Source organism: Cheilinus undulatus, linkage group 4 (assembly GCF_018320785.1).
Source record: "Cheilinus undulatus linkage group 4, ASM1832078v1, whole genome shotgun sequence".
NCBI classification, from domain to species: Eukaryota; Metazoa; Chordata; class Actinopteri; order Labriformes; family Labridae; genus Cheilinus; species Cheilinus undulatus.
In genome coordinates, this window is record NC_054868.1 from 36,922,237 (window position 1) to 36,947,608 (window position 25,372).

Below are 25,372 nucleotides of genomic sequence, written 5' to 3' on the forward strand. Positions count from 1 at the left end.
TTTACCAAAGAAGTCAGGGACAAGAACGACTTTCATACACAACATGACAAACCCGCAAATTTTAGGCTGTTTTTTTGGGGGGGGGAAAGGTACAGTGTTATATTAAACAACAGGTAGAGCTTCGTAGTTTGGGATATCCTATTTTAGGTTGTGTTAGCTAGCACTTTATACACTCATGAAGTGTATCAAACTCAACTGCTTTTTTTCAGTAACAAATGTTCCTTTGGCCTATGAGGTGTTTTGGGGGGAAATTTGGTTATTTAGGATGCCTGTCAACTTACCTTCACCTGGTTGTACAGTGAAACACACCGCTCAGCTGCTCCTGCTTCCCTGCTTGCTGGTTCATGCTAAGCAGTCCAACGAGAGAGAGGGGGGGGGAAGGGAGCGGAGTCTGACAGACACAGACCGCGCATGTTGTCAGGAGGAAATGGAATGCAGCTCGGGTTGGGCTGTTCCTCTCTCTGTCCCGTAGCCCTCATCTCATCTGTTGTTATTTACATCGAGGATATCCTGTTTTCAACGGAATAATCGGACACTGGGGCACATTGGGGGGAGCGTTATTGCCCGGTATGCCCCAACAGAACAGCTAAAACACGGTTAAAGGCTGAAGATGGCTTCGGTGCGGGCGGTTGGCAAAGTTGCGGCGAGACTTTTTGAAAGTGTTCAGCCTCTTCACTGTGCTCTCAAAACTACTCGTCCAGTTGCATTTCAACGGCAGGTGAGTGAGTTTTATACCTTTAAAATTGAATTTGCCGTTGTTTACAACATCCCCACATCTACTTTCATCTGCTGGCATGTAAAGTTATGTCAGTTATAAGAGTTTCCTGCTTTTTGAGCCCAACCGCTTACTTTGACGAAGGCTAATGTGGTGGTATTGAAAAGCTAACTGGAGTGTTTTTAAGGCACTGGTTTCTCTTGTTACTTTCTTAAAAGTGACATAAAACCCAAACAACATCTTGGTCTGTCTTACTTATAGCTAAAGGGTATGCATGAGCTTGAATATCATCAACGTTTGACTATTATGACTGTGAAAGGCACCTTTGCCTCTCAGTCTGTCACTGTGTATTTTCTGTGCCCTGGAATTCTCATCACTACTTACAGATCAGCATGAATAATTTAAGTACATTACCATGCTCTATAGGGGATTAGCTAGTCAAAACATGTGTGCATAACTGATTAAGACTAGAAAAGTGTGACTGTCTGCCCATTACTGTACATTATCTCGTATCTGAAGCAGGGCTGATTCAATTATTTTCCCAGAGGAAGCCATTCAAGCACCCATCCGAAGAAAGAGGTCGTGATTAGCCTGCTAAATATACTTTATAACTTTAAGCAGAGACTTGACTTTCCCAGGACAGTTCTCAGAGACATTGCTAAAACTGCTATTCTCTGCAGCTTTTCACTAATCACAATGTCTGAGCTACAGACCCAGGATGAATGTATCTCTGTACAAAGCGTTTAATGGATGCGGTTGTGGGTGTAGTTTAGGTAAACACAGTATCATGCTACATCAGAGCTTTACCAAGAGGTATTTTTTGTGTTGGAGCTGTACTTAGTTTTATTAATAAGCTTTTAAATAGGCTAGTTTCAATCACCTATCTTTAATTTTCCATTTTATCATCCATGCTTAAAAATGCACAGGTCAGCTAAGTCGTGAGCAAGAGGATCCCGAGTGAGCGCCTCATATCTTGGCCAGCAGCAGGAAGAAGTGGGCATACTGTGTAGCTGAACGCCATAATCGTCTCCATACTGAGCCAATGTTGACCCACGGTTTGTAGGGTTGAGGAGAAAGCCATTATGTCTGTAAAATGGGCAGGCTGTCATGAGTCACTCCTGCATGCAAGAATGACTAAGATGGGTTCTATTTTTAGCCTGAATCATATATAAAATCCGAGCAGCAGTTTTCCTCATTTCAGAGGACATACTGTAACAAAGTGTTCCTTTAGCATTCCCCATTTAGATCTATGAAGGTAGAGATCTGCAGCATGGAGCCATTATTTCTAAAACAGATCCCATCTTTCCCTCAGATGTTGTATTTTCATGATCATGTGGTTGAGGTCACTATGTCCATGTTGTGCTGTGGCGCTCTGAGGATTAATCAGAAGCTGTTTGCTTTGCCTGGCTGAACTCGGGTCCCTGAAGTTAAGGAGTGGGAAGTAAGGGTTGACTGATATTGGTTTTTCAGGACAGATATTGATACAGATTGATACAGTAGTGCATGAGACCGATATCTAGAACCAACATGTGTTTGTTATGACAAACAAAATTTACTCAGTGTAACAAAAGTAAAACTGCTTGTTAAAAAAAACAGCACAGAGCAACACAGTAGCAGCAGGAAATAGGAAGTGATGCTGTACATGCCCTGTGTCAGTGCCACCCAGGCCTCTGTACTGATTGGCTGGTTGTGTGACATGAGGCCAGTGATAGTGTTATGGGCAGGACATTAGGTGAGACTGTAGATAATGAAAACAAAGCCAGAGGGGAAGACACCTCGGATTGGAGGCAAAAATGCAAGCCTTCAGATTAATTAATTTGATCGATTATTAGTAAAATAAACTGCAGATAATCGGCTAAATGCAAAATATTGGCATCAATAATCGGCCAGGTCGATAATCCATCTACCCCTAGTGGATAGCTCGAGGTAACACAAGATAGGTCAGGACAGGAAATAATATGATATGATACAATCAAAATACATTGTCTATGACAACAACAGTACCACCATTGAGTAAGTCTGTAATAATGGTTGTATTTTAAGATTTCATGATATATCTCACTGTGGTTCATCTCCATATTAACCTTGCACAGCAGATAAATCGGCCAGATTCCATGTCTGTCATCCGGCAGGTCCATCTTGCAAAGCTTCAAGCTGATACAGTTGCTCATAGTCAGAGAAAGGCCAATCAGGGTAATTTGAAGAGAGAGACACTGTAGCTATGGGTGTGTTAAAGCTGTATTGAAAGCCTGTAAACAATGTCTGCCAGTGAAGAGACCAGCGAGGATGCAGCTATTATGAAAAGAAGAGCAAAGAATCACATTGAAAAAAATATTTTGCAACTCTTCTGACAGCTTCAGCAAGAGCTTAATTTACCAACCTCTACTGATGGTGAGTAATGACAGCTGTTGCCTGTTGATCTCATTTTATGTAGTTTACTCCTCCGTGTCTGCAAATGCCTACTATGTCATTTGTTTTGTTGCTCTAAAAACAGTTTCTTCTTTGGCCAGACAACCAATCGAATTCCATTCTCGTACCCTCTTTTTTTTTTGTCTAAAGCACCACTGTAAGGAGTCATGAAGTGACACTGTGAATCAAACTGGAAAGGAATCTGTTTAGAAAATCATGTTTTGTTGGGGGAGCGGTATGCCTTTCAAAGGACAGTAGATAGGGATGAGAGAGTAGGGAATGGCATGCAGGAAAGGAGCCAGAGATTGGAGTGGAACCTGGGACGCCAGTTTATATGGGCCGCAACCCAATCGCCAGGCCACCTGCCAGTATAATATATTGCTGTGTCAGTACTGGCCCAATAAATAATACAGACACGTAAATCAGATTGAGAAAGCAGTGTTGACAGAGGAAATTGATGAAACTCACTCCTGGGGTTGTGGATTAGGAAAGGAAAATGGATTTCCTCAAATTTGGACTTGGTTAATTCCCCTATGCAACATAGAATATCAGCAACAATCCAGTCAGTGTAAGAGGATGTTTACTGAATATAAAGCTGGATAAGCAGACAGTAGTGTGTACTGTTTATAACCTGAGAAGCATTCTCATGCAGGCAGCCTGGAAGAGCATATTTTTGTCAGATTTATTTTTAAATATTGTTAAAGAAGCGCTTTATTTCCTAAGAGCCCACAGGAGATAAACCCTCTAATGACGCTAAACATCTGCTGTTAGTTTTATCCTGCCTACAGCAAGTTTGCTGCTGGGAAAATGTTATGTAGGCAGGCACTTTCTCTTTTATGAGAGGAGCTTTGGGGAGTTTGGCTTATGCCAGTAAGTGATGCCAGATCATTGTTTCTCTTCTCCAGTCATTACTGTTTGCTATACAGGCAAATATAATACAGTGCAGCTTGAATACTGCCAAGCAGAAATGCTGAGAGAAATCTGAATGACCTGCATTACCCTCTATGTAAATCAGTGGGTTTGTTCAGCAGGAGTTGTTTGTTGTCTGTCTTTACATGATAAGAAAAATGAACAGGATGAAATTTAGCAACACGCTGTTTGAAAGTTTTTCTTGAGTCTTAAAGGAGTCTCTATCACATTCATCTCCATTAAACAGGAAGAAGAAGGGGAAACAATTAGAAAATTTTCATTAAAGGTAGGGGAAATTGGCTCTCATGATGTCCAAAACTTTGTATCCATGCAGCATTTCCTATATTTTAACATGTCATGCTCAGGGGTGTTTTATAAAGATAATTTAGATGTGGGAGCAAATGCATTACAGCCTTTACCAAAAGAATGTCTCTATTCCTTTAAGCATGGAGTGACAACACCACACATTGTGGAAGCAAATCATACACAAGCAAGGTTATCACAGCATGCAGAGACACATCCAGGGGAAACAGTTCTGTTGTTATCACCATTCAGTCATATTTATAGTTTCTATTTTAAAAGTGCTGAAATGATGAGAACATTTGTGTCTGAGAGATACATTTCTGCTATTTTATACAACCCATTAACTCCAATACATGGAGGCAGTTAAAACAGGCATCAGTTTGTCACTGCTAGGACTGACATTTTTGTCTGACAGCTGGCCCCATCTGCTGTCGTGAGCCTTTCAACGTCTGGACTGGGATAAGACCGTTGTTAAGCTGGGAGCAGTTTTTATTTCAGCAAGCATGACTGCCAGTTTTTTTAGTGTCATGGCTGGTCACACTAGGCATATATGATATTAGATAATAGCATATATATGATATTAGAAGAGCATCTGCCAAAATAGAACAGGATAAACAGGTAGGGAGTTTCAGTTTTAAATATCAAGGTCTTCAACATGGGACTAATCAATTTGATCAACCATTCTTCATTTGTATAGCACCAATTAATAATCAATGTTATCTTAAGAAACTTTACAAAGAGGGCAGGTCTAGATCATACTCTTGTTGTATTATTTATTAAAACCCAACCTTCATCCACCATGAGCACTAAGCAAAATGGAGCAAAGATACAGTGACAAGGAAAACTTCAATTTACAAGGCACATTGCGTAAAACCCTACTCATGTTGAACAGCCATTTGCTGAAGCTGTGTTGGGGTTGTAAAGGAACAGCTATAAATTGAAAAAGAGAAGAGGGTAAATGTAGAAAGAGGGAGGAGGGAGATGCAGGAAGAGAAGAGGTACTGTAGATGCAGAAAGAGAGAAGAGGGAGATGTTGAAAGACAAAAGAAGGAGATACATTAAAGGGATACTTCAACATTTTGGCAAATTTGTCCATTGCTGCAATCCCTATAGCCTTAGTAATAGGTTTGTTACCTTTTGTTGTCAGTGCAAGCTGTTTTTAAATCGTCGCTGCCAAGTTCGGACCTGCTGTGCCAACTCAATGTAAGCAGACGGTATTCTGGCTTTCCCTCATCAAACTCATCAAATACACAATCCAACAACTCCAAAACGCTCTTGTGGACAAGTGGAAAGTATCCTTTTCAAAGGAGGAGGAAGATGCTGAAAGAGAGAAGAGGGAGATGCAGAAAGAGAGCAGAGGAAGTTGCAGAAAGAGAGAAGAGGGAAATACATTAAAGGAGGAGGCGGAGATGCATTGATGGAGGAGGAAGATGCTAAAAGAGAGAAGAGGGAGATGCCAAAAGGGAGAAGAGGGAAACGCAATAAGCATGAAGTGGGAGATGCAGAAAGAGGGCAGAGGAAGATGCTGAAAGAGAGAAGAGTGAGATGCAGAGAAAAGAGGAAGATGCAGGGGAAAGAAGTGTAGAGGGAGATTCAGTAAGTGAGCAGAGGAAGAAGAGGAAAAAGAAAAAGAGAAACAGAAAATAAGAAGAGAGAGATTTAGAGAGAGAGAGAAAACAAACAGCAAAAGTAAAGTTGATGGCTGCCCTCCCCATAAATTCATCCTGTACTTTTTTTTTTGTTGGTTTGTTTTTGGTTTTGCTATATTGTCAAGAATAAAGCTGCTCTGTAGGGAAACATTTTCTGTATAGCAGTGACAGAATAGTATAGGGCTGTAGTTTCTATTCACAGATGGTATTATTGAATAAGCATGGTGGCCATGTGGTTAAGATGTATAGCTTATAATTGCGATGTCCCCTGTTTCAAAACCAGATGGAACAACAGTTGAATGTGTTCATCCCTCTCTCCTTTTTTTCTCTGCCTCTCCACCATTAGCTGTCCTATGAAGATGAGAAATGCAGAAAAATATTCATGTTTGTATCTTTTGACAGGATCAGCGAAAATGCACGTTGATGTAGTGTATTTATGCATGCAGAACACAGTGAAGTTGGAGAGCTATCAGATACAACAGGACTAGAGGTGGTCTGGCATGCAGTGTAATCAGCTCACAGCCAGGTAGTGCAATCAATAAACTTGAACCACAGTCTTAATCTAACGTAGCATCTTCATGCTGTCAGGCAGCCCTGGAAAAACATTAAAGACATGCCCTTCTTCTGCCAATGAAAAATGTCAGTTCAGTAATTATACTCAGCTCCCTTGACCTGGAACCCAATCAGTTGGTTATGTTCTCTGCAAACAAAAAATGTAAAGCAGAGGTGTAAACATGTAGTCGCTGATTCCAAAATAATGTTTTGATGCCAAAGTATGAGAAATGAGGACTTAAACTGTTCATTATAGCTTGGTGAAAAACAGAATGTAGTCCTGAAATGGCCCCTTTACAAACTATTTAGGCCCCAGAACATGTCAGATTGTATTTATGAACTACTGATTCCTGCTTTGTCTGCTCCTGATGATGGTTTTCAATGTAAAGCCTAATTATTGAATCAGCAAATTTGCCTCTGTCCTTACTTCAAAGTGATTGCAAAGTTAAACAAGGTGCAAATTTAATCTTAGTATTCACTCTTTCAAAAATTCAGAATTGATGTATTATACTACAATTTAATTATTTTAACATAAATTGAATTATGTTTCCTGGCCTTTGTAGATATGATGTCTTCATATCTTATATTGTTCTCTGGCACAGTCTATAAAGCTTACTCTAGCACTCTGCTTGGACCAGGTCCATATTGATTCCTTGCAAAAAACTGTGTTACCCTCATGATAAAAAATAGATACTTGAAACAAGTCACTTGATGCTGTTTGCTGAGTCCTTCCATTTTAACAGCACATGTTTAGATTGCTTTGTTATTGAATCCTTCAAATTAAACCTTATTAGTTCCAACAGCAAGGGCAAATGGTATTTACATAAGGATCGAAGCCTTTAGCAAACAAAGTGAAACAATGGATGCTGTAAAATGGCTCTTTTCAGTCTCTTTTAAGTCTGTAAGCAACCATGGTAAGGTTCATACCTGCTCTATAGCTGTTACAATACCACCAACTTTGATACAGTCCTAGTAAAAGGTCAAACAATGGGTTGTTTACAGTCATCCCAATGGCGCATGAAAGTCAGATATCGGGCAGTAAGCTGGGAACACTGACTAGGAATCAGTGGAAGTGGAGGAATGTTATTTTGTTGTAGCTCTAGATGGACCTGTGTGCTGCAGTTATCTTTAGAGAAGTTGAAGTTCTGCATACGTTGAGTATCCCTTCACTTTACAAAAAAAAATTTTTTCTACTTTTTTACTGATTTGCCTGGCATGCAGGGAATACTTTATCACACATTACATAGTCCTGCAGAGCTCCTACTGTATGATTATCCAGAAGAATGGAGATCCAAGTCTTGAGGAGTCTTGTACTGAGCTGAGGGGCTAGCTGTGCCCCTTTCAACAGCTTTTCTCCCTCATTTTGGAATGTGTTAGCAAACATTTGACTCTCAGCAAATAAACCTCGTGGGATGAGCAACCAATAAAGGATGTGCCATTCATGAAAAAACAGGCTCTACTAGCAAGCTATTTTGTCCAAACCATACGAGCTGGCCCCTGTAGCAGTGCAAATTTCCTTTTCTTCCCTTTTTTGTTGTTTAATACACATTTAAAAAGCCAAGATAGTACCAAAAGAGGAACCATTTTGGAGCCAATAAATTGGCTCACATTACTGAGGTGAACTCTCCAAGAAGAGACAGATTTCCCATTGCAATGAGCAAGGCTGGATGGACATCTGCTGATGAAACACGAGCAAGATCAGGGTCTGTCATGCCAAGCTGTACTGTACTAAATCAGACTACTTGGTATGATCAGACCATACACAAACTTTGTTTGACTGCTCCACCAGATTTCAGACGGAGGCTTTTCATTAAGCTTCTGTTTCCCAGTGACCTTTATAAACTTTTTGCTCGAATGTGTCACTACTTTCAGGGCTCAAAAGCTGTTCAAATAGTTGTGTCCATGAACAGTGCAAAAACGTTGAGTGCCACAGCAACAAAAACAGAGTCCCATATTGCTTTAACTTTTACTTTTCAATGTTGCATTTACTTTCACTGCTGCTCTCTCTAACCACTTTTTCCTACAAAGAGCAGCTTTGGATGAAAGCATAGCTGAAGATCATCATGTTTACAGTAACATTATTCCAACATTTCTAATGACTCTAAATTTCCGGTGGATGCAAGTGTTATTATGGTTGGTTGTTTGTCTCCATATGTGAGCCCTGTGATTGACTGGTGACCAGTTCAGGGTGCACCCCATCCCTTACACACCCTCCATGACCACCAATAGCAAAAAGGGTATAGATAATGGATGGACTGGAAAAGTAAAGCACTTTTTGATACATCAGCATAGTTATATACCTACACTGGCATGACTTTGTGATGATGCATTGCTTGGCTAAGTTTGACCAAAGGGGAAATATGACTCACTCAAGCTGGCAAAGTTATTGTGATTGTGGCAGCTTTGGATTTCACTATGAAAGGAAGTAGATTTTTTTCCTTTGAAAGATTTCTTTAAGAGTTGCTCTTTTATATCTGACTGTTTTTGACCATTGCAAATACCAAATGACTTCTTAAATCAGTGTCCCCTCTTTTCACCCACCTCTTTTCAGTATTCAGCTCCTCTTTTGTGCTGTTCTCGGCAGTGTGAAGCACTTTTTAATCTTAAAGTATCTTGATTACACAGCATTTTGAAAAGAGTCTGATAACTCATAAGTTCTCTGCTTGCCATCGTGCACCACCTCGTGTGACACGAGTAAGACAAACATGAGATGTTAGCTTCTTCTCTTGGCATTTCAGCTTCTTGGGAGAAACTTCAAGGGGTTAAAAATTCAGGATTAAAGACTCACTTAATATTCTGGGCATGCATAGTAGAAACATTTTTAAAGACATAAGCTACAGTATGTCATGTTCAACACTTAAATATTTTTCTCTTCTTAGACCAAAACGATGATCAAACTTTACAAGAATTTGAAACATTTCATATTCAGACATTTCACTAAACTACCTATCATACTGCCCTTGCCATGCATGCAATCCTACAAATTAAAGAGTAACTAAACCCAAGAGTTTTGGCTGCATTGAATCCACCCTGGAATTTCAAAACAGGCATTTTAAAAAATCATGGATGACAACGTCAAGGCTATCTTCTTCCTCAACCATAACATCATACAGTCTATATTGCTTTCATTGATTTGATTATTAGCTATGATTTTAAAACTATCCAAGACAGACTTACCTCGAGCTACCTGAGAGTGAAACAATGGTTTAGTCCTATGGAAGACACAAGTTTGTATGTTATCAGTCTTTTTCTAAAAAAACATGGTTTATTCATTACCTTAGAGAAAAGACCTTCCTCACCCACAATCCTAAAGTATCAACGCAACGTCTGATACGTGAAACACACTGAAACCCTGCAAGAACCGTAGTGTTCAGCCACCGCATTGAATTTATTAGTCATGTCTTAATTGCAGATTTTTTGTAGAGAGTGAGACACAAACGCATATACTGTCAACCTCATTTGAAGAAAATTATGATTTAAGGCTTGGCTAGACAAATAATTTCCCTTCCAATTAGCTAAAATTATGATGCTGTTTGGTCAGTTGATCTAAAGACAAACAAATGTAAACAAAATGTTTCTAATGTAGAAGAAGCTAGGTTTCTGTCAGCCAGAATGCTAGCTAGCTAGCTGACAGGAAGTCAAGATCAATGGGCGGTCCGTTAAGTTCATCCAAAGTTAGGTTGAGACGGATTGGCTTCAAAAGCAGTTTGAGTCTGCCTATTGTAAGCAGACGTCTCATGTCACACAGGCTTTGTCCAGTTCTTTCTACAGTCTACGGTAATAACGCCTACGTTCCCTTGCTGACTCCTGTCATTCAATGCTTTGGCTATTCTTGAGGATAACCTGACAGAGCTTCTGGACATTCTGAACTTTATCCCCATTGTCAGGATCAAAAAGTGCTAAACCACATCATTCAACAAAGTTTTTATTGGTGCTATCAGTCACCAGTTAATATTAGATTAAAAAGCATTGTGGCAGCAAGGAATAAGTCACTAAGAACAGCTGCAATGGCTACTAGTGGCAGGCAGCTGCATCACAGTTCAGATGGAGGATTTCAATGGGATTGTTGGCTTTGAATTATTAAAAAATGTTAACTATAAGTTTAACTGACTAATGATTCTGGTGCTGACTAAAAGGGGAAACTTTAACTGTCTAGCCAGCTATTCTTGGGCATCCCTAGTTCATCGGTAGTCTCAGGGACACCCCACAATCCTGGGGTGTTGAAGCAACTTCTCTGGTTGGCCAGCCATAACCTGTAAATTTTGGCCATCGGCTGATACTACTGAAGTTAACAGTCATGGAAAAGTGAGCGAACAGAATAATTCAGTTGCAGTAAGTTGATCTTTGACACAGGAGGCAAGGCATGGCAGAAAAAGATACAGTGGAAGTCCCTGTAGTGTAATGCCAAAAGCAAGTTGGGAAGGCTATAACCCAGAGTCTGAAGCTATGATGGCAGTTTGTGTCATGTCATTTCTATGTGTAGTTGAATGGGTTCATATTGATAAAAAAAGAAGTAGAAAAGAAAATGCTGGTGAAAAAAAAATAAAGAGCTGCATCATTTCCTGCACTGAGATAGTTTAGGTTGTGCAGCTGTTCCAGATATAAATGCCATCACACATCAGCTCAATGATTCAAGGGGACTGAAGTCACCATAACAAAAATGTGTCTATGTTTGCACATTCAGCTCACCCCCAAAGATTTGAAGAAGTTTTCAGAGCATTGTGCGTGTTTGGAAAATCTGTTGGTGTAGGAAAGGATCATTGTTGTGGCTAAGAAATAGAAAAACAGTGAATTTCAGTTTTACCAGGGCGAAAATCAGCAGTATCAGCAGAAAAAGGTTTCTGACACAAAGGCTTGTGTGCCACCAGTTAGCCATGTTGTGTCCTGAGGCTGTGCTTACTGTATGGGAAAAAAAATGGAAATTCACACCCAGTGGCACCATCGTTTGGATGATATTTTTTGTCTTTATGGAAGCGTTTTAAAAGCTTCCATAAGATAAGAATGAAGCCATTCAAACACAGACCTTATCTTTTCTCTGCTTTTATGCCATCTTTATATTTTCTTTCCTTCCTCCTAAGCTGACGGATCATTAACTGGTTAAAAGAAGACAAATGCTTCGATGCAAATCATTTCATGGTACAGTGCTGGCTGTTCTCTTTCACAACGTCAAAAGAGAGTAAATTCAATTTCTCCTCTTGGCAGCCATCATTTTTCACCCCAACCTTTCGGCTGTTTATCACTCACACATTTTTCTTCTGCTTCAAGTCATGCCTGTGAGATATTGTAAGTCACCATACAAGGATCACTTGTGTATGTGAAGGTATGTGTGAGAAAACATCTCTTAACCTTTGCTTAAAGGTTGCCAACCCTTGAAGAGAGTGGGAGGAGATACCTAGGAAGCAGGGATGTGAGAGGAGGCCATAGCTCAGTTGTGACAGGATTCATAATGGAGCGCCCTGCTGGGAGCCCACAGGGAAAATAAGGCTGCCTGTCACCATGATAACCCTGTTCACTACTCGAGAAGGAAGCCCCAGCATGCTTCACTGCAGAGGAGAGACATGGCAGTTAGTCATCGCATTGCTCTGTTTTTCATTCCCTGTGTTCTCTTCATGGCATAAATAAGAAAAGCATTGCTGAAGGGGTAAATATAGCTTCAGCTGATTGTTTTTAGGATGAACAGTTGGGGAAATAATTCAATGAAGAAGAGCAGCTGTGCAGTTGTTCCCTGCAGCTCCAAATTGACTCCAAGGATGTGTGACAGACAATGGATAGAGGAAATCCACTCTGCACTCTAAATATTGGTTAGTTCTATAACAAAGAAATGAAGTATTTTCAAGAGAACAGTATATTTAAGAAACCAGTGATTTTAGTCAGCGATCACATGGAGGAGCGGGCCCTGGTTTTTTCTGCAGGTTGTGCAGTCACCTTCATGTCACACACATGGGCGTGGTTCCTGTATGTTTACTGTGTTGAGGCTGGCAATGTTTAACCTGAGTCATTTTTAATCCTTTGGAATTAACAATCATAGGTGTGTCTGTCTCTTTGCATGGGAGTGTCTCCAGTAAAGGAGTCATATACAGCACTGAAGTTTGGCACTTCAAAAGCAGCAACACTCCGGGAGTAGTGTAAAACCCTTAAACACAGCAGCTTAGACATGGTGAAACTCTTGACATAAAAGTAAATTCACAAACAAAAATGTTGTTTGGATTCATCTCAAATTCAACATGGCTAAATCTTGCAATGATGCCAGTAACACTTGAATACTACGGCTTTTTGAAAATCTGCAGGATGTTTAAGCCCCTAAACTTGAACTCTTGATCTTAAGAGTTCTAGATTGAAGAATATTGGGTGCCAAGAACACAGCCGGAGCTGTGTAAATCACCAGCTTTATACCAGCTGAAGCTGGTTCAGCCTTGGTTCAGTTTAAGAACTGACAAAGAACCGGAGCTGGCCCCAACAGCTACGTCATTACTAGGGATGAGTATTGAAATCCAGTACCCACACATCTTATACCTACCAGACCGAATAACAACACAGATATCGATACTTCGTTTCAATACCCTACTCTATTAAAGGCAAGAAAACTGTTCGGAATTTGCGTGATTTTATGTGTTAAGTTACAACAGTTTCCTTTTGTTATCCCACAGTTGACTGCTATCTTATAAAGATATTTCTGTGAATCATCTACTACACCCAGACAGCTTTAGTCCCAAAAATATCTATCCAGGCAGTGAATATGAAGTATTGATTTAGCACCTGTTGGGAAAAAAACAAACAATAGCAATCCCTCGCCATTATGTTGCTGTAAATGTCACTGTAGGTCTCTGCAGGTCCTGACATAAACCAGTTATTTCCTCTGGCCCAACATGAAGTTGGTTCCAGTTCTTCTTGCCAAGAACCTTGGTCCTTTGGCTGTGGAAATAATAGAAGTAGTGCTTAGTCAAGCACTAGCACTGGAACTGGCTTGGTGGAAGAAGGGTATAGGAGCTTTCTGGAGGTGAGTTGGCTGTCTGTTTTGGCTCTGAAGCTCCAGGTAGAGGGAAGTCAGAGAAGGAGGGATATTTATCTAACTTATCTTGGTCAGTACAAAGTTAAGTCTCATGTTAGTAAATTAGTAATAGAAAGTGACTGATTATTAGCAAAACAATCTTTCAGCTTTCTATCTGCCATTCTGTCTTGAGCACTTGGCCTCTTCACCAATTATCTCTCAAGCTTCTCAAGTTTTTCCAAAAAGTTGGGAGGTTGAGTGTGTCGTCCCAACCAGTTTTGAATGACGCTTTTAATAAAAATATTCCTCAGCTTCTAAACAGGATCAGGAGATCATAAGCAGCACTTTAAACCAGCTCTTTATTTGTAAGGACTTGAGCTGAATAGCAGCACTGATAACAAAGGCTGAGCAGCTGCTCAGTTATTCATTACAACATGTTTATCATCCCAAATCATTGTGTATCATGATACATATTGTATCACAGCGTCTGATGCGTATTGTATCATGAGGCTGTGTGAAATACCTGCTATCTGGCATGTCAGGTTAGCCTTCCCTCCTATATCCCTGTGGGTTTGCACTTACTTTTGTAACCAATTACCAGCCCTCAATTTTATTAAATACCCCCAATGTTGCTAGGATAATCTTTGATACCTAATTGGGAAATATTAGCTAGTTTATACACTAAAGATTGTTATCATTACAAGATAACATGCTAAACTGTATAATGTTGTCTTTAATGTGAACATGTTCTGTTGCTAATGCTGGTGATCAGCTCAAGCATTACTGTGCTTACATTTGTTAAAACTCTCAGAGGTGTCATTGTGGCTGTGGACACACTTGCCTATACTGAAGGATTCTCTGTGGTGTTGAATGCAATGAGAGCAGACGTCACATAAATCCCACAAGGCTCATAAAAAACATTACTGCACCTTTAACTCATGTGCTGGTCGTTCAGTGTAATGAATGCAGGGGCTTGTTTAATGCTTATAGTCTGATGCCTGGGGGTCATCTGTCAAAGAACACCACTGAAATATATGTAGATAGGAGTTTACTTAGAATATATAACCTCTTCTGCTTGAATTCTTCTGTGATATTAGTGTTCTGCTGTGTTATTGCATCCCTTTCCTGTGCATTTGTATCTGTCCCAGCAGAACCAAAATTGTCAGTTCTTGTAATGCATTGTGCAACAGAAAGTAATAACACAAGGAGAGGTGCATGGCTTTGGAAATGGACCATTTTTCCTCAGACAGTGTTCATGATGCATTATAGACCACAATGGTCACGTTCAGTTGATTGAGAGTGGGATTGGTTTGTGTGCACACAGCACAGAAACTGCCTGGAGTCAGTCAGCTGTTGAATTGACTCTTGTCATTGATCTCATACAGAGGAGACAAATAGTCCAACCTCGCCCTTGAGGTTTGGAAATTATGCTGTTTTTGCATTAGCAGGGCACCAGAGTGCAGTGTGAGCTCAAGATATTTCCCAGCTTAATCTCCTGTTAAAGTGCTGTGGCTTTAAAGGTTTGAGAAGCAATGCTGTATACTGTAAAATTTTATTTCCATGCACCTGCTGTGTGTGATGGCACTCAGCTCCTGCACTCAGTGTAATGAAGCGCTATGGTTACAGCACTACTGTGGGTGGCCAATAAAGAGCTGTTCCAGGCTATTTACCATACTGGTAATGTGTTTGCTGTCTAAGGTTAACTATGAGGAGTCACTGAATTACTTACCTGTTTTTTTCCTCCAGGTTTCAGACACAGGATAGTGCGGCTACACTATGGAATTATGCCAATGTTTCAAGCTGCGACCCCTTAAGATGAAGCAGTCTAAGGGCACCAGTCTACTTTAGTCGGTAGATAAGGTGCCCTGCAAGCAGAGACATTCCCGCTCTGTATTCCCCACATTTCCTTTCCCTCTCTTTCTATACAGATACCTTTTTAGTAGTCTTGGTCTAGGACAATAATGTAGTGATGCCTGGAGAAGTAGGTAAACTCTAAATTTATTATTTAGTTGACCTAAAAGTGGGCCTTCAGTGTCTTCACATTGTCATTGAATTTCTGCTGTTTCAGAAAGTAAGGATCATCATGATATAAACAGGCAAAGAAGAGCGGATTTTATGATCGCCACTGATCCACAGGGTAAAAGCTAACAACGACATGATTCTATATTTTGAGTTAGTTGTCCCAATGATTCTCAGCACTGTCAGAGGTACACCTGAGTGAACTCAGATTACTTTTTGACTGCCTTTGCTTTCCTTGAAGAGGGATCTACTCTATTAACCTGGCACACCATATAGCTGCATCCATGCCAATCTCTTCCCTGTGAGCATTGCTTATAGGCTTGCAGTTGCTTTAATTGCCCATATCCATGGGTACCACCTCTTTCTCCTCAAATGTTGCTGATTGGTCCATTCATTCTCTGACTGGGAACAAATGTTTAGGCTTGTAGCTTTGCAAAAGTATCTGCCTGATGGCAGATGGAATCTGACCAGTCCATCAGCTTTGCAAAGTTATTTTGGAGTCTCTAAGAGACACTGAAAGATAAGTTGGTACACTAAGTATGTCTATATGTGCCCTGTACTACCCCGCTGGTTTTAAGCATATGGTATGCAATACCAAGAAATAGAAAAAAAGAAAAAAAAAGCACATTGCATATAAGAAAACTGAATTTATATGTATTTATTTCATCACCTCTAATTTATCTAAGGACTCAAAGATGAGAACTATGGTTTAAAACCAAATGACTAAACATTAGAAATCACATGCGAGTTTTCTTAATGGCAGTGTGTTTGTTTGTCAGCCACTTTTTGAATATGATGATGAAGTAGCACGACTTTCAGGCATTCAGTTTGCTGTATTAGCCAGAATCGGTCCAAGAACTTTTTTTAATTGACTTTCCAGAACATTGATTCTATCGAGATATAAAACAAATCATCCACAGCAGTACAGGCCCTCATCCACATCACCCACTTCTAACTGTATAGTATATATCACTGCTTCAAACAAGCTTTCAAGACAGATTCAGAAAGAACATTTGTCATCACTTTAATGTTGTACTTTTTAAGGTTCAATAATGCCACCATGCTTGTGTGATTATTTGCATTTAGATTGCATATTTATCTGATATGAAAGAGAGACTAAATCCCAGTTTTCAGCTGAGGTGTATGCTATACCCTGAAATGTGCACCCACTTACTCCTTGATGCTGTCCACATCAGCTACATCATATAGTCTATGCAGCTTTTGCTGTTGATTGTAAGCACTAAATCATAACCACGCAAGCTAGACTTACCACATTCTACTTTGGAGTAGTACATGGTTCTGAAGAACACACATATTCAAATGAAATCAACCTTGTTTTGAGGAAAACCTAGTTTATTCATCATCTCAGGTAAAAGAACTACATGTAACCATAGGTATGCGCCATATTATCTGCATGATATTGGTATCAGCAGATATTCCCTTAAAAATTAAATTAGCGGTATTGGCAGATATGCAAATTTCTGCTAATTTTTTAATATTAGTTTTACTATGTCAGCTGTAGATATTGACCGTACGAACAAGTGCAAATAAGTTAGTGGCCTTTAGGCTGGATCAACAGATTTACAGTACGTCAGCTTAAGCCTTTTTCTGTATTCATCATCATTCCTAACACTTGGAAGCGTTTTAGGGGCTGAAATTATAGGTCTGAGTTACATTTAACTATCAGTATTGTTATCTGTATGGACTACAATTATTTTGTAAATATCGGCATATTTGATATCAGCAAAAATGTTGTATTGTCACCTCTATTTACCCACAATTCTAGAGTATCACAGCAATGTCTTTGATTGGTGGAGCCCATAATCTTCTGTTTGGCTGCTACAACTGAAGTTAACAGAAAAGAAAACTGGAAAGTAACTGCTGAGCTCTGTAGTAACAAAAGCTGGCACCGCATGCATCACCTGCCACCATGTAAACCATCAGAAAAAATCAGCTGGTTTCAGCCTGCAGAGCGCAGTCACTATGCATATTTCAAACACATTTTTTTTTCTTTTTCCTGCAATGTTGTGACTTCAGCAGTGCGGGCAGTCTAGGTTCAAATCTGGCCTGTGGCCCTTTACCGCATGTCTCTCCCCACTCTCTCTCCCGTTTGCAACTCTATGCAATAAAGGCATGAAAAGCCCAAAAATAAATCTTAAAAAAAAAAAAAACAATGGATCAATTAATTTGAACACTGAATGGTGATAGTCAGCATATTTTTGATTTTGATTTAAAATTTGTGAACCCCACTTACAGATGCAAAGGCTGACCGATATTACTGAACTATGTGAGAAAATGAAAATCATTGAAAATGAGATACAGGGTTTTAGCCTGATGCCAGTGATATATAGGTTTCTCATCCTTCAAAAAAATTGTCTGAAGAATTAGTTATTTTTAAACATTAGTTCATAGCGAGTCTAGCCTTGGGACCCACCACCACCTCCTTAATGACATGAAGAATCCCATATTTATTGGACATTTTTATAAAACCCAAAGGTTTTTATAAAAATGGGGTAGTCTTGACTTGAGATGAAACAAAACACATGAGAGAACAACAATATGAAGACATATCCTTTAAAACAAACGCACACTGTTGACTTTTTGACATTTTCTTCCAGACACATATCCACAACCCACTTTGGGGTCCCAACCCACCAGTTGAGGAACAAGGTTTCAAAGAATATGTGCAGTACAAGGATTCCCATAGTACTTTTTCTTAGTGTCCACTGTTAGCTGATGCGTAGGTGGTGAAGCAGTTAAATAACATCTGCAGGTCTCACTCAGGCTGAACAGCAGAATCTTGTCTCGGAGGGATTGCTTTTTGTTTCAGGACAACAATGATTCATGAAGCTCTCCTTCACGGTGTGGTGCACTTCTTCATTAGCAAGATGAAAACACTTTTAGTATGCAATCTTCAGGAAAACAGGCTGCCATTACTATGTTTACATCTATTTCACCTCATGGTTTTAGCTGCTGTAATCTGTTTGACATGGATATCTCTGTGGGTCATGTGAACACTTGGTTATTACTGTATGTGAATGTTGGTTTCTTCCTGACTAGTATTCGAGTGGGTTGGATCTCAGCTCTGTCAGTGTGCCTCAAGGCTTGTTTGCTTGCTCAGCCTTCAAGTCTGGACGGCTCCCTTGGTCCTGGTCTTTAATGTGATATTGATTGAAAAAACCCCCAGCCGACCAACAAGGGGGTAGGTGAGAGAGGCTGCCACATCCCTTACAAGTCAGTCACATGAAATCATACTGGAGTGGGACCTCTCTGAGTGTTAAGATAACAGGAAATACCACAAGGGAATCTAAAGGTGCAAAAAGGCTGAAATGTTCAACTCTAGCAAGCACATGTTTGCAATGATTCACCAGATGAATCACTGAACATTTAAATACCATCTATGCTGTCATTTAGCCTACAGTTACGCTCGTTCTATTTGTGACTTTGTGCAAAAATTGCTGCTTTTTTGCATGTTCAAGTTGTTAGTAGAAATATGAGTTTGCATGTAAACTAAAATGATTATACTAAAGAATGAGAAGGACAGAAAAAGGTGGGGTTTTTTCCAGCTGACTAGAATAATGAGCTGTGCCTTACACTCGCCCTCTTTATCATCACAAGTGTGTGGGGGAGACTTGCAGAGTGATCACATTTATTGAGAGACGTGCTGGCATTTCATGAAGCATTTAGCAGAAGCTGCAGACCTAAATGTAATTAACCTAACGAGGAGGCGTTCATTAGCTGAAAGGAAGATGGTCTCATCAGTAGAATCTGTTACCATCAGCCGGTTGGATTATTACACAGCATTATAAAGTGGAGTAGATAGGGGTGCAAATGCCAAAGATGCAGTAGAGGAGATTTATAAAAGGTTGAAAGCATTCTCAGAGCAGAGCAGAGCCAAAGGCCAAATGTAATTTATGTATCTGGGAAGTCTGTTTGTGAGTGAGGTTTTGTTATGGTCCGGCTTTTCAGGATGCTCCTGATCCGTATGGTCCAGTGTCAAATAAAATGTGTTTGCAAAGGGAGATATTGACTTTAATGAACAGATTACATGCTGAATACGCTTCTAATGCTTCCTTTTTCTTCTCTTTCCCCTTTTTTCTTCATTCTGTCCATATTTCTTATCCTTTTGTTCTTTCTTGAAGGTCCACCAGAGGCTGCCCCTTAATGGAAGTCATCAAGCTCTTTTCTACAGTACAGCACTGCCCTCCTGTGGTAAAGTTAAATTACTACAGCCACATAGTTATAACTATCTTGACATCTTGATCTGTGCAAAAATCTTAACATAAGAAAACACGCTCAACCCCTTGAGAGCATATTCCCAATTTTCTGTGTTGCAGATGTGTCCCTGAGGAATAAATATGGACGCTTGGTTCTGGAGGTCCCGTTGCCCTCCAGGAATGAGAATTGTCTGTTCTACCTGAGGCCGATGCTGATGAGTGTGGGAGACTTGATCACAGATCTGCAGAGAGAGGACCCCGGAGTCTCTGCTGCCATTCTCTCCAAGGGTAGGACATGACACACGGATCAGATATGCAGACACCAGGCTGACCACATTCTTGAGCTTTTGTCAGTCAGGTTTAACTGTTTTTTGAAAAACCCATCCAGCAGGTTGTTTCCCACCACTGAAGCAGAAGAAAAGATTCAACAATTTAGTCACTATCACCAGCTGAATAGTTTTAAAAACATTTTAAAGGTTTTGAAGGGAAATTAAGTTTTGAATAGTAGAGAAAATGAATTGTAATTCCTTGTTATCAAGTCCAATTCAAAACATTTTACTTGTAATACAGTATGTCACTGTTTATCAGTCACTTTAAACCGTGAGCCCTTAAAATAAAGCTCTGCACACTTTTAAACCATCAGTATAGGTAATGGCTCTGGAAGGAACCCATTTTTTGCACATAAGTGTCTGTAACCAGAGAGCAATGCTGGAAAGTGTTTAACATGTGCAAGTGTGAAAATTGTCTCAAGTCTAAAATTAAAGTTATCTGAGACTAAAGACTTTAAACAAAAGCCTCTGCATTTGTTTGATATTTTTACTGTGAACAAGTTTCACAGTATTATTTAGTCATTTAACTGTGGCAGCTACACTTTAAACTCCCCTGGTAACCCATAATGCAACACTCGAGCGATGCAAATTGACCAATGTGTGCTACTCACATTCCTCTTGCTGGAAAAACCTGCTTCCACAGAAATCACTCCTCCATCTACACTCAATTAAAGCTGCACATACAGTTTGGAGGATTCAGAAATATACCAGATCAACAAGTGATGCATGCTGTTTGGTAGATTTCTATTACTTTGGGACACAAACCTAGATATTTGTACTTAGATGCTTGCTTTTGTGTCGTACAATTAGTTACCATAAACAGGTTAACCGAGGTAAAGGTCAGAAGTTAATGGGTTAAAATATTTTTAATTGCATGCTAGTTTGTGCAACATAGTTCAGCTACTAGCTGGCTAGCAGCTGGATGCCACTTGTACAAAATAAAGACACTGCTGTTTCTTTGAATTTCTCATTTCATTTTAAAAACCCCAGATTGCTCAATGGACAAGTCAACACTAGTCTTCAGCTTGTAATATCAAAATTTCCCTGTCTTACTGATCTCTTCAGGTATTTTCAGTCATTTATATCAGTAGCAATTTCTCAAATGTCATTACTTTCTATCTATCAGAAGTAGGCAGAAAGGAAGGCAGTCTTCATCACTGAGGACCCTTGACGCCCCCTTCCCTACTTGTTTCAGCTGCTCTCCAAGCAGCCACTTCAGAGTACCTCTGGACAAAAACAGAACTTACAAGAACTTGTTTATTCCCACTGCATTGTGCATTTTAAACAAGACTAGATAGTTTCTGCTTTTTAATGGGGTTTGCACAATACTTTCCTAATGTGTGGAACTTGTAATTGGTTTTAATGTGAGTCTAATGTCTGTGAATGTAAATGTAGTGGTGGGCTTTTAACCAGAGGTAATTTTATGTGACAGTGTGATAGACAATAACATTTTCTTGACTCTTGAATATAAGCAGTATTTTTAATCCAATCAGGAAATAAACTATTCTTAGTTTTATACAGTACAAATTAAAAGCAAAAGCGTGTCATTTAACAGTTTCTTGAAAAAATCGTCTGGCTTAATTGTCAAAATTAACTGGCTTTCTTGCACAGAGAAAGAAACTAAACTGGAACTCTTTCAGGGGCACTTAGATGGCCTACTGGTTAGGTCGCTGCCCATGTACAGGGACGGCCTGGGTTCAAGTCCAGCCTGTTTCTCTCCTCCACTCTAATCCCCGTTTCTAATTCTATCCACTGTCTTCCTCTGTAAATAAAATGATTTGTAAAAGCCTGAAAATACATCTTAGAAAATTGAATTCTGCCAAGTTAGCAATTATTGTATATCAGTGAGTCATTTTGCACATGCACTCCTGCATGCTTCTCAGTGTATCAAAACCTTACATACTGTGTTTTACAGAATAAGCACTTTGAAGCCATTTTTAATATGTTTAACTATTGAAATTTAGCCATTTATTACGATTTTAAAGTCTGATCTTTTGGCCTCTCTATTTATAAACCAGAGGACTTACTTTTTCAGGTGTTGCATTACTTAAGAAACTGTTGTTTTGCAGTGATGAGTGACTTTGTTTAGGCTTAAAGTTACAGAATACCTCTCAAGCTACAATCATCTAGGCTTTATGCAGGTGCAGTCTTTCTATCATATCATTTTGGGTTAATGCCTTTATTGTCTCTTCTGCCTGATGGGAATTTATAGGATTGCTGTAAAAGTACTGAGCTGAACATCTGTTCTCATCCAACAGATGGAGAGCGTGTAGCCAACACCACTCTAATAGACGCTCTGCTCGATAAAGACTTCAAGCTGGTCATCAATGATGCAGTTTATAATGTCTGCGCTCCTGAAAGAGGTACAGTCATGAGTAGTCGTCATTTGTCTGCTGAACTGTCACAAATCTGGCCTGCAGGTGGAACAGACGTGATTATTTCTTCAGTTATGACTCATCCTTATCCACCTTGTTGTATATTTCTGCTGCAGTGAGTACATCTAACGAGCATGCCATGGGACTGGAGGACATGAAGCATGTTGTTCACCTGCTGCACACTGCGCTCCACCTGCCTGAACACCACCTGCTAAAAGAGAGACAGCTGCTGGAGAGACTGGACAACCTCAAACAGGAGCTGACTCCACTGGAGAAGGTAGATTGACATTTAATTGATGTTAGTTTTGTTGGACAGGTCTCTTCAAAACAGCAATGAACCCATCTTTGTATTGTTTCCTGACAGATAAAGGCACAGCTGTCCCATACAGCAGAGTTCCAAAGCTCCAAGGTCATCTGGACCGGCCTGGCTTTGCTGTCAGTGCAGGGTGGCGCTCTGGCGTGGCTGACATGGTGGGTCTATTCATGGGACGTGATGGAACCTGTCACTTACTTCATTACATATGGCACCAGCATGGGAGCCTTCGCCTACTATGTCCTCACCAAACAGGCAAGTAGACAAAAATGGTTTTGCTTTTTTCACCTTTTACTTTTTCGATTTATCGTTTCATGTCCATAAAATACATTGTAAAATGGTAACTTAGACTGGCAAAAACACTTCAAGCACCTTATCTGGCTCTTTGTGATGTTAATAATTTCTGCTAACTAGCACCTCTGATCCCAAACAAGGCTGTCGGAATTTACTACACAAGGCCTAGGCGTAGTTCAGCGCAAAAAATGTAGCAACAAAAACATATATGTCATCTTATGTTGCATAGTTTTGCCTCCTCACATTAACAGCAATCCCTCTTTCTTGTTTCTTTCAGGATTATGTATACCCAGAGGTTAAAGACAGACAGTTCCTGCGTTATTTTTATAAGGGTGCCAGCAAGAAGAAATTCAACGTGGAAAAATACAATGAACTGAAAGAAGAACTGGCACAGGTTTGTTGATTGAATCACTTTTTACAGTTCCAAGTTAGCTTGATAACTCATAACAGAATAAGACACTTCTAAGTTGCATACCACTGCATAAATTAACATGAAAAGGTAAAAAATCTTGTAAAATAAATTGAATGACATCAATTAGCACAAGGGAATAGGTTTTAAGCCATATAAAAGCTATGTACAAAAAAACATCAACTCTGGTAGGCTGCACCTTCATTCACAACAGCAGTGGTTTTCATAAGATGCTAACATCATCAGCAGTATGGGTTTTTTACAGAGCCATCATAGTTGTTACATTGGCAATTACTGAAAGCTCTTACAGGAAGTACATCTTGGAATGACTGGATTGTCATTTTGTTATGAACCACAGCACTAGACAAAGACAAATTCTAACCTAAGAGTAGTAGTAGTAGGTTGATAGAAATTATGATAAGGGTGGCCAAAAAAACACATTGCAAACTTTACAAAAAAATCCTGCTATGCAAATCCAGATAAAGGAAAAACTGAAACCTCACTGAAAACATAATAGTGGTGGGTGGCAAACAGGGAACATTACCATCATCTGTATAATTTCTGCCACAGAATATAATTTACAACATCGTCATAACTGGTTTAAAATGCTCACATTTTGTTGTAGTGCACACACAAGGCATAACTAATGCTGCTGTTAGCATAGCAAACTGGTATGTGACAGTCAACAGCTCTGTCTGAGTCTATTCATCAGTACGTTTCTCTCCGATACTAAAAAGCAGCCAGCATAACGTCGCCCGTTTGTCTCAGTGTAATTAATGTGAAGCAAAGTCATGTCTTTGGTAGCAGCACATTTTTTTCAATATTTAAATCTCAAAATACTGCAAGAAAGTTTTATTTGCATACTACAATTAGAAATACTCCCAGTATTTTCTTTCCTTTGTTGTTACATTTTTTTCAGCACAGAACCTATACAAACTTGTTAATGTTAACAGGTTAGAAAATGAAGATGTAATAGAGCCTTGAAAGGTTTGAAGAGGGTCTTTTTTTATTTCTTTATTTAACCTTTATTTAACCAGGTTAGTCCCATTGAGATCAAAGATCTCTTTTTCAAGGGAAACCTGACTGTCTTGAAAAAAGGCCTTAAAAATTATTAGGTTCAATGTCAGATTTCCTGTATATACCATGTAAACACTGTAGCTCCATACACTCACCAGCACTTCTGCTAAAGCCAAGTTAAATTACCCTAACCCTAACTTTGGTTAAGTGCAATTATTGTGAACAACACTTTAGGAATGCTTTACACCTCTGCAGGAGGAAAATAAAACTTGAAACTACTGGTGCAGGGTTGTTAAACCTGCATAAGCATTTAAATGCTTTATTTATCTTTTGGTGTTGTAATACCAATCCACCACATAAAGCTTTTACATGATATACATTTTAGGCTACTGTACATCTCCCAGTCCCACTTGACGACATGGCTTTAAGCAAGTTACCTAATGTGAAGTATTACAGAAAATAACTGTTTTGCATGCATTTCAAGCCTCTAACAATTCTAATTCTCTGCCTCTCTGGCTATCACTCTCAATAAAAATGATTTATAAGTGTTCTGTTTTCTATGCATCAGGTGGAGGACGACCTGAGACGTCTGAGAGATCCTACTCAACTTCAGCTACCACTTGAACCAATCCAGCCAAAGCCATAAACAAAGCCAAGCCATGAATAATGATCACTTACACTTACACACTCCAGAAATAAAAAAAAACAAAAAAAATTTCCTGCTTTATTTTGATAAAGGAGCCTTTATACCTGGACTTCATTCTGTCATTCTGTGTTTTGTTTAATGTCTTGATAATAATGCTGGTGATGTCTTTAGAAAAAGAAACACTGATGATTATGAAAATAAAAGTATTTCCCATACAAAGAGAGAATC

The 25,372-nt window shown here is 39.5% G+C and overlaps 1 protein-coding gene across 1 annotated transcript; it reads left to right on the forward strand.

Annotated features, from left to right (window-relative positions):
- The first annotated feature begins 412 nt into the window (after positions 1 to 412).
- Positions 413 to 25,363, forward strand: LOC121508545 (calcium uniporter protein, mitochondrial-like). Its single transcript, XM_041785475.1, has 8 exons — positions 413 to 718; positions 19,687 to 19,756; positions 19,882 to 20,049; positions 22,349 to 22,453; positions 22,582 to 22,742; positions 22,830 to 23,033; positions 23,350 to 23,466; positions 25,067 to 25,363. The coding sequence occupies exons 1-8, from the start codon at positions 611 to 613 to the stop codon at positions 25,142 to 25,144; spliced, it is 1,011 nt and encodes a 336-aa protein (XP_041641409.1). The 5' UTR covers positions 413 to 610; the 3' UTR covers positions 25,145 to 25,363.
- Positions 25,364 to 25,372: the final 9 nt, after the last annotated feature.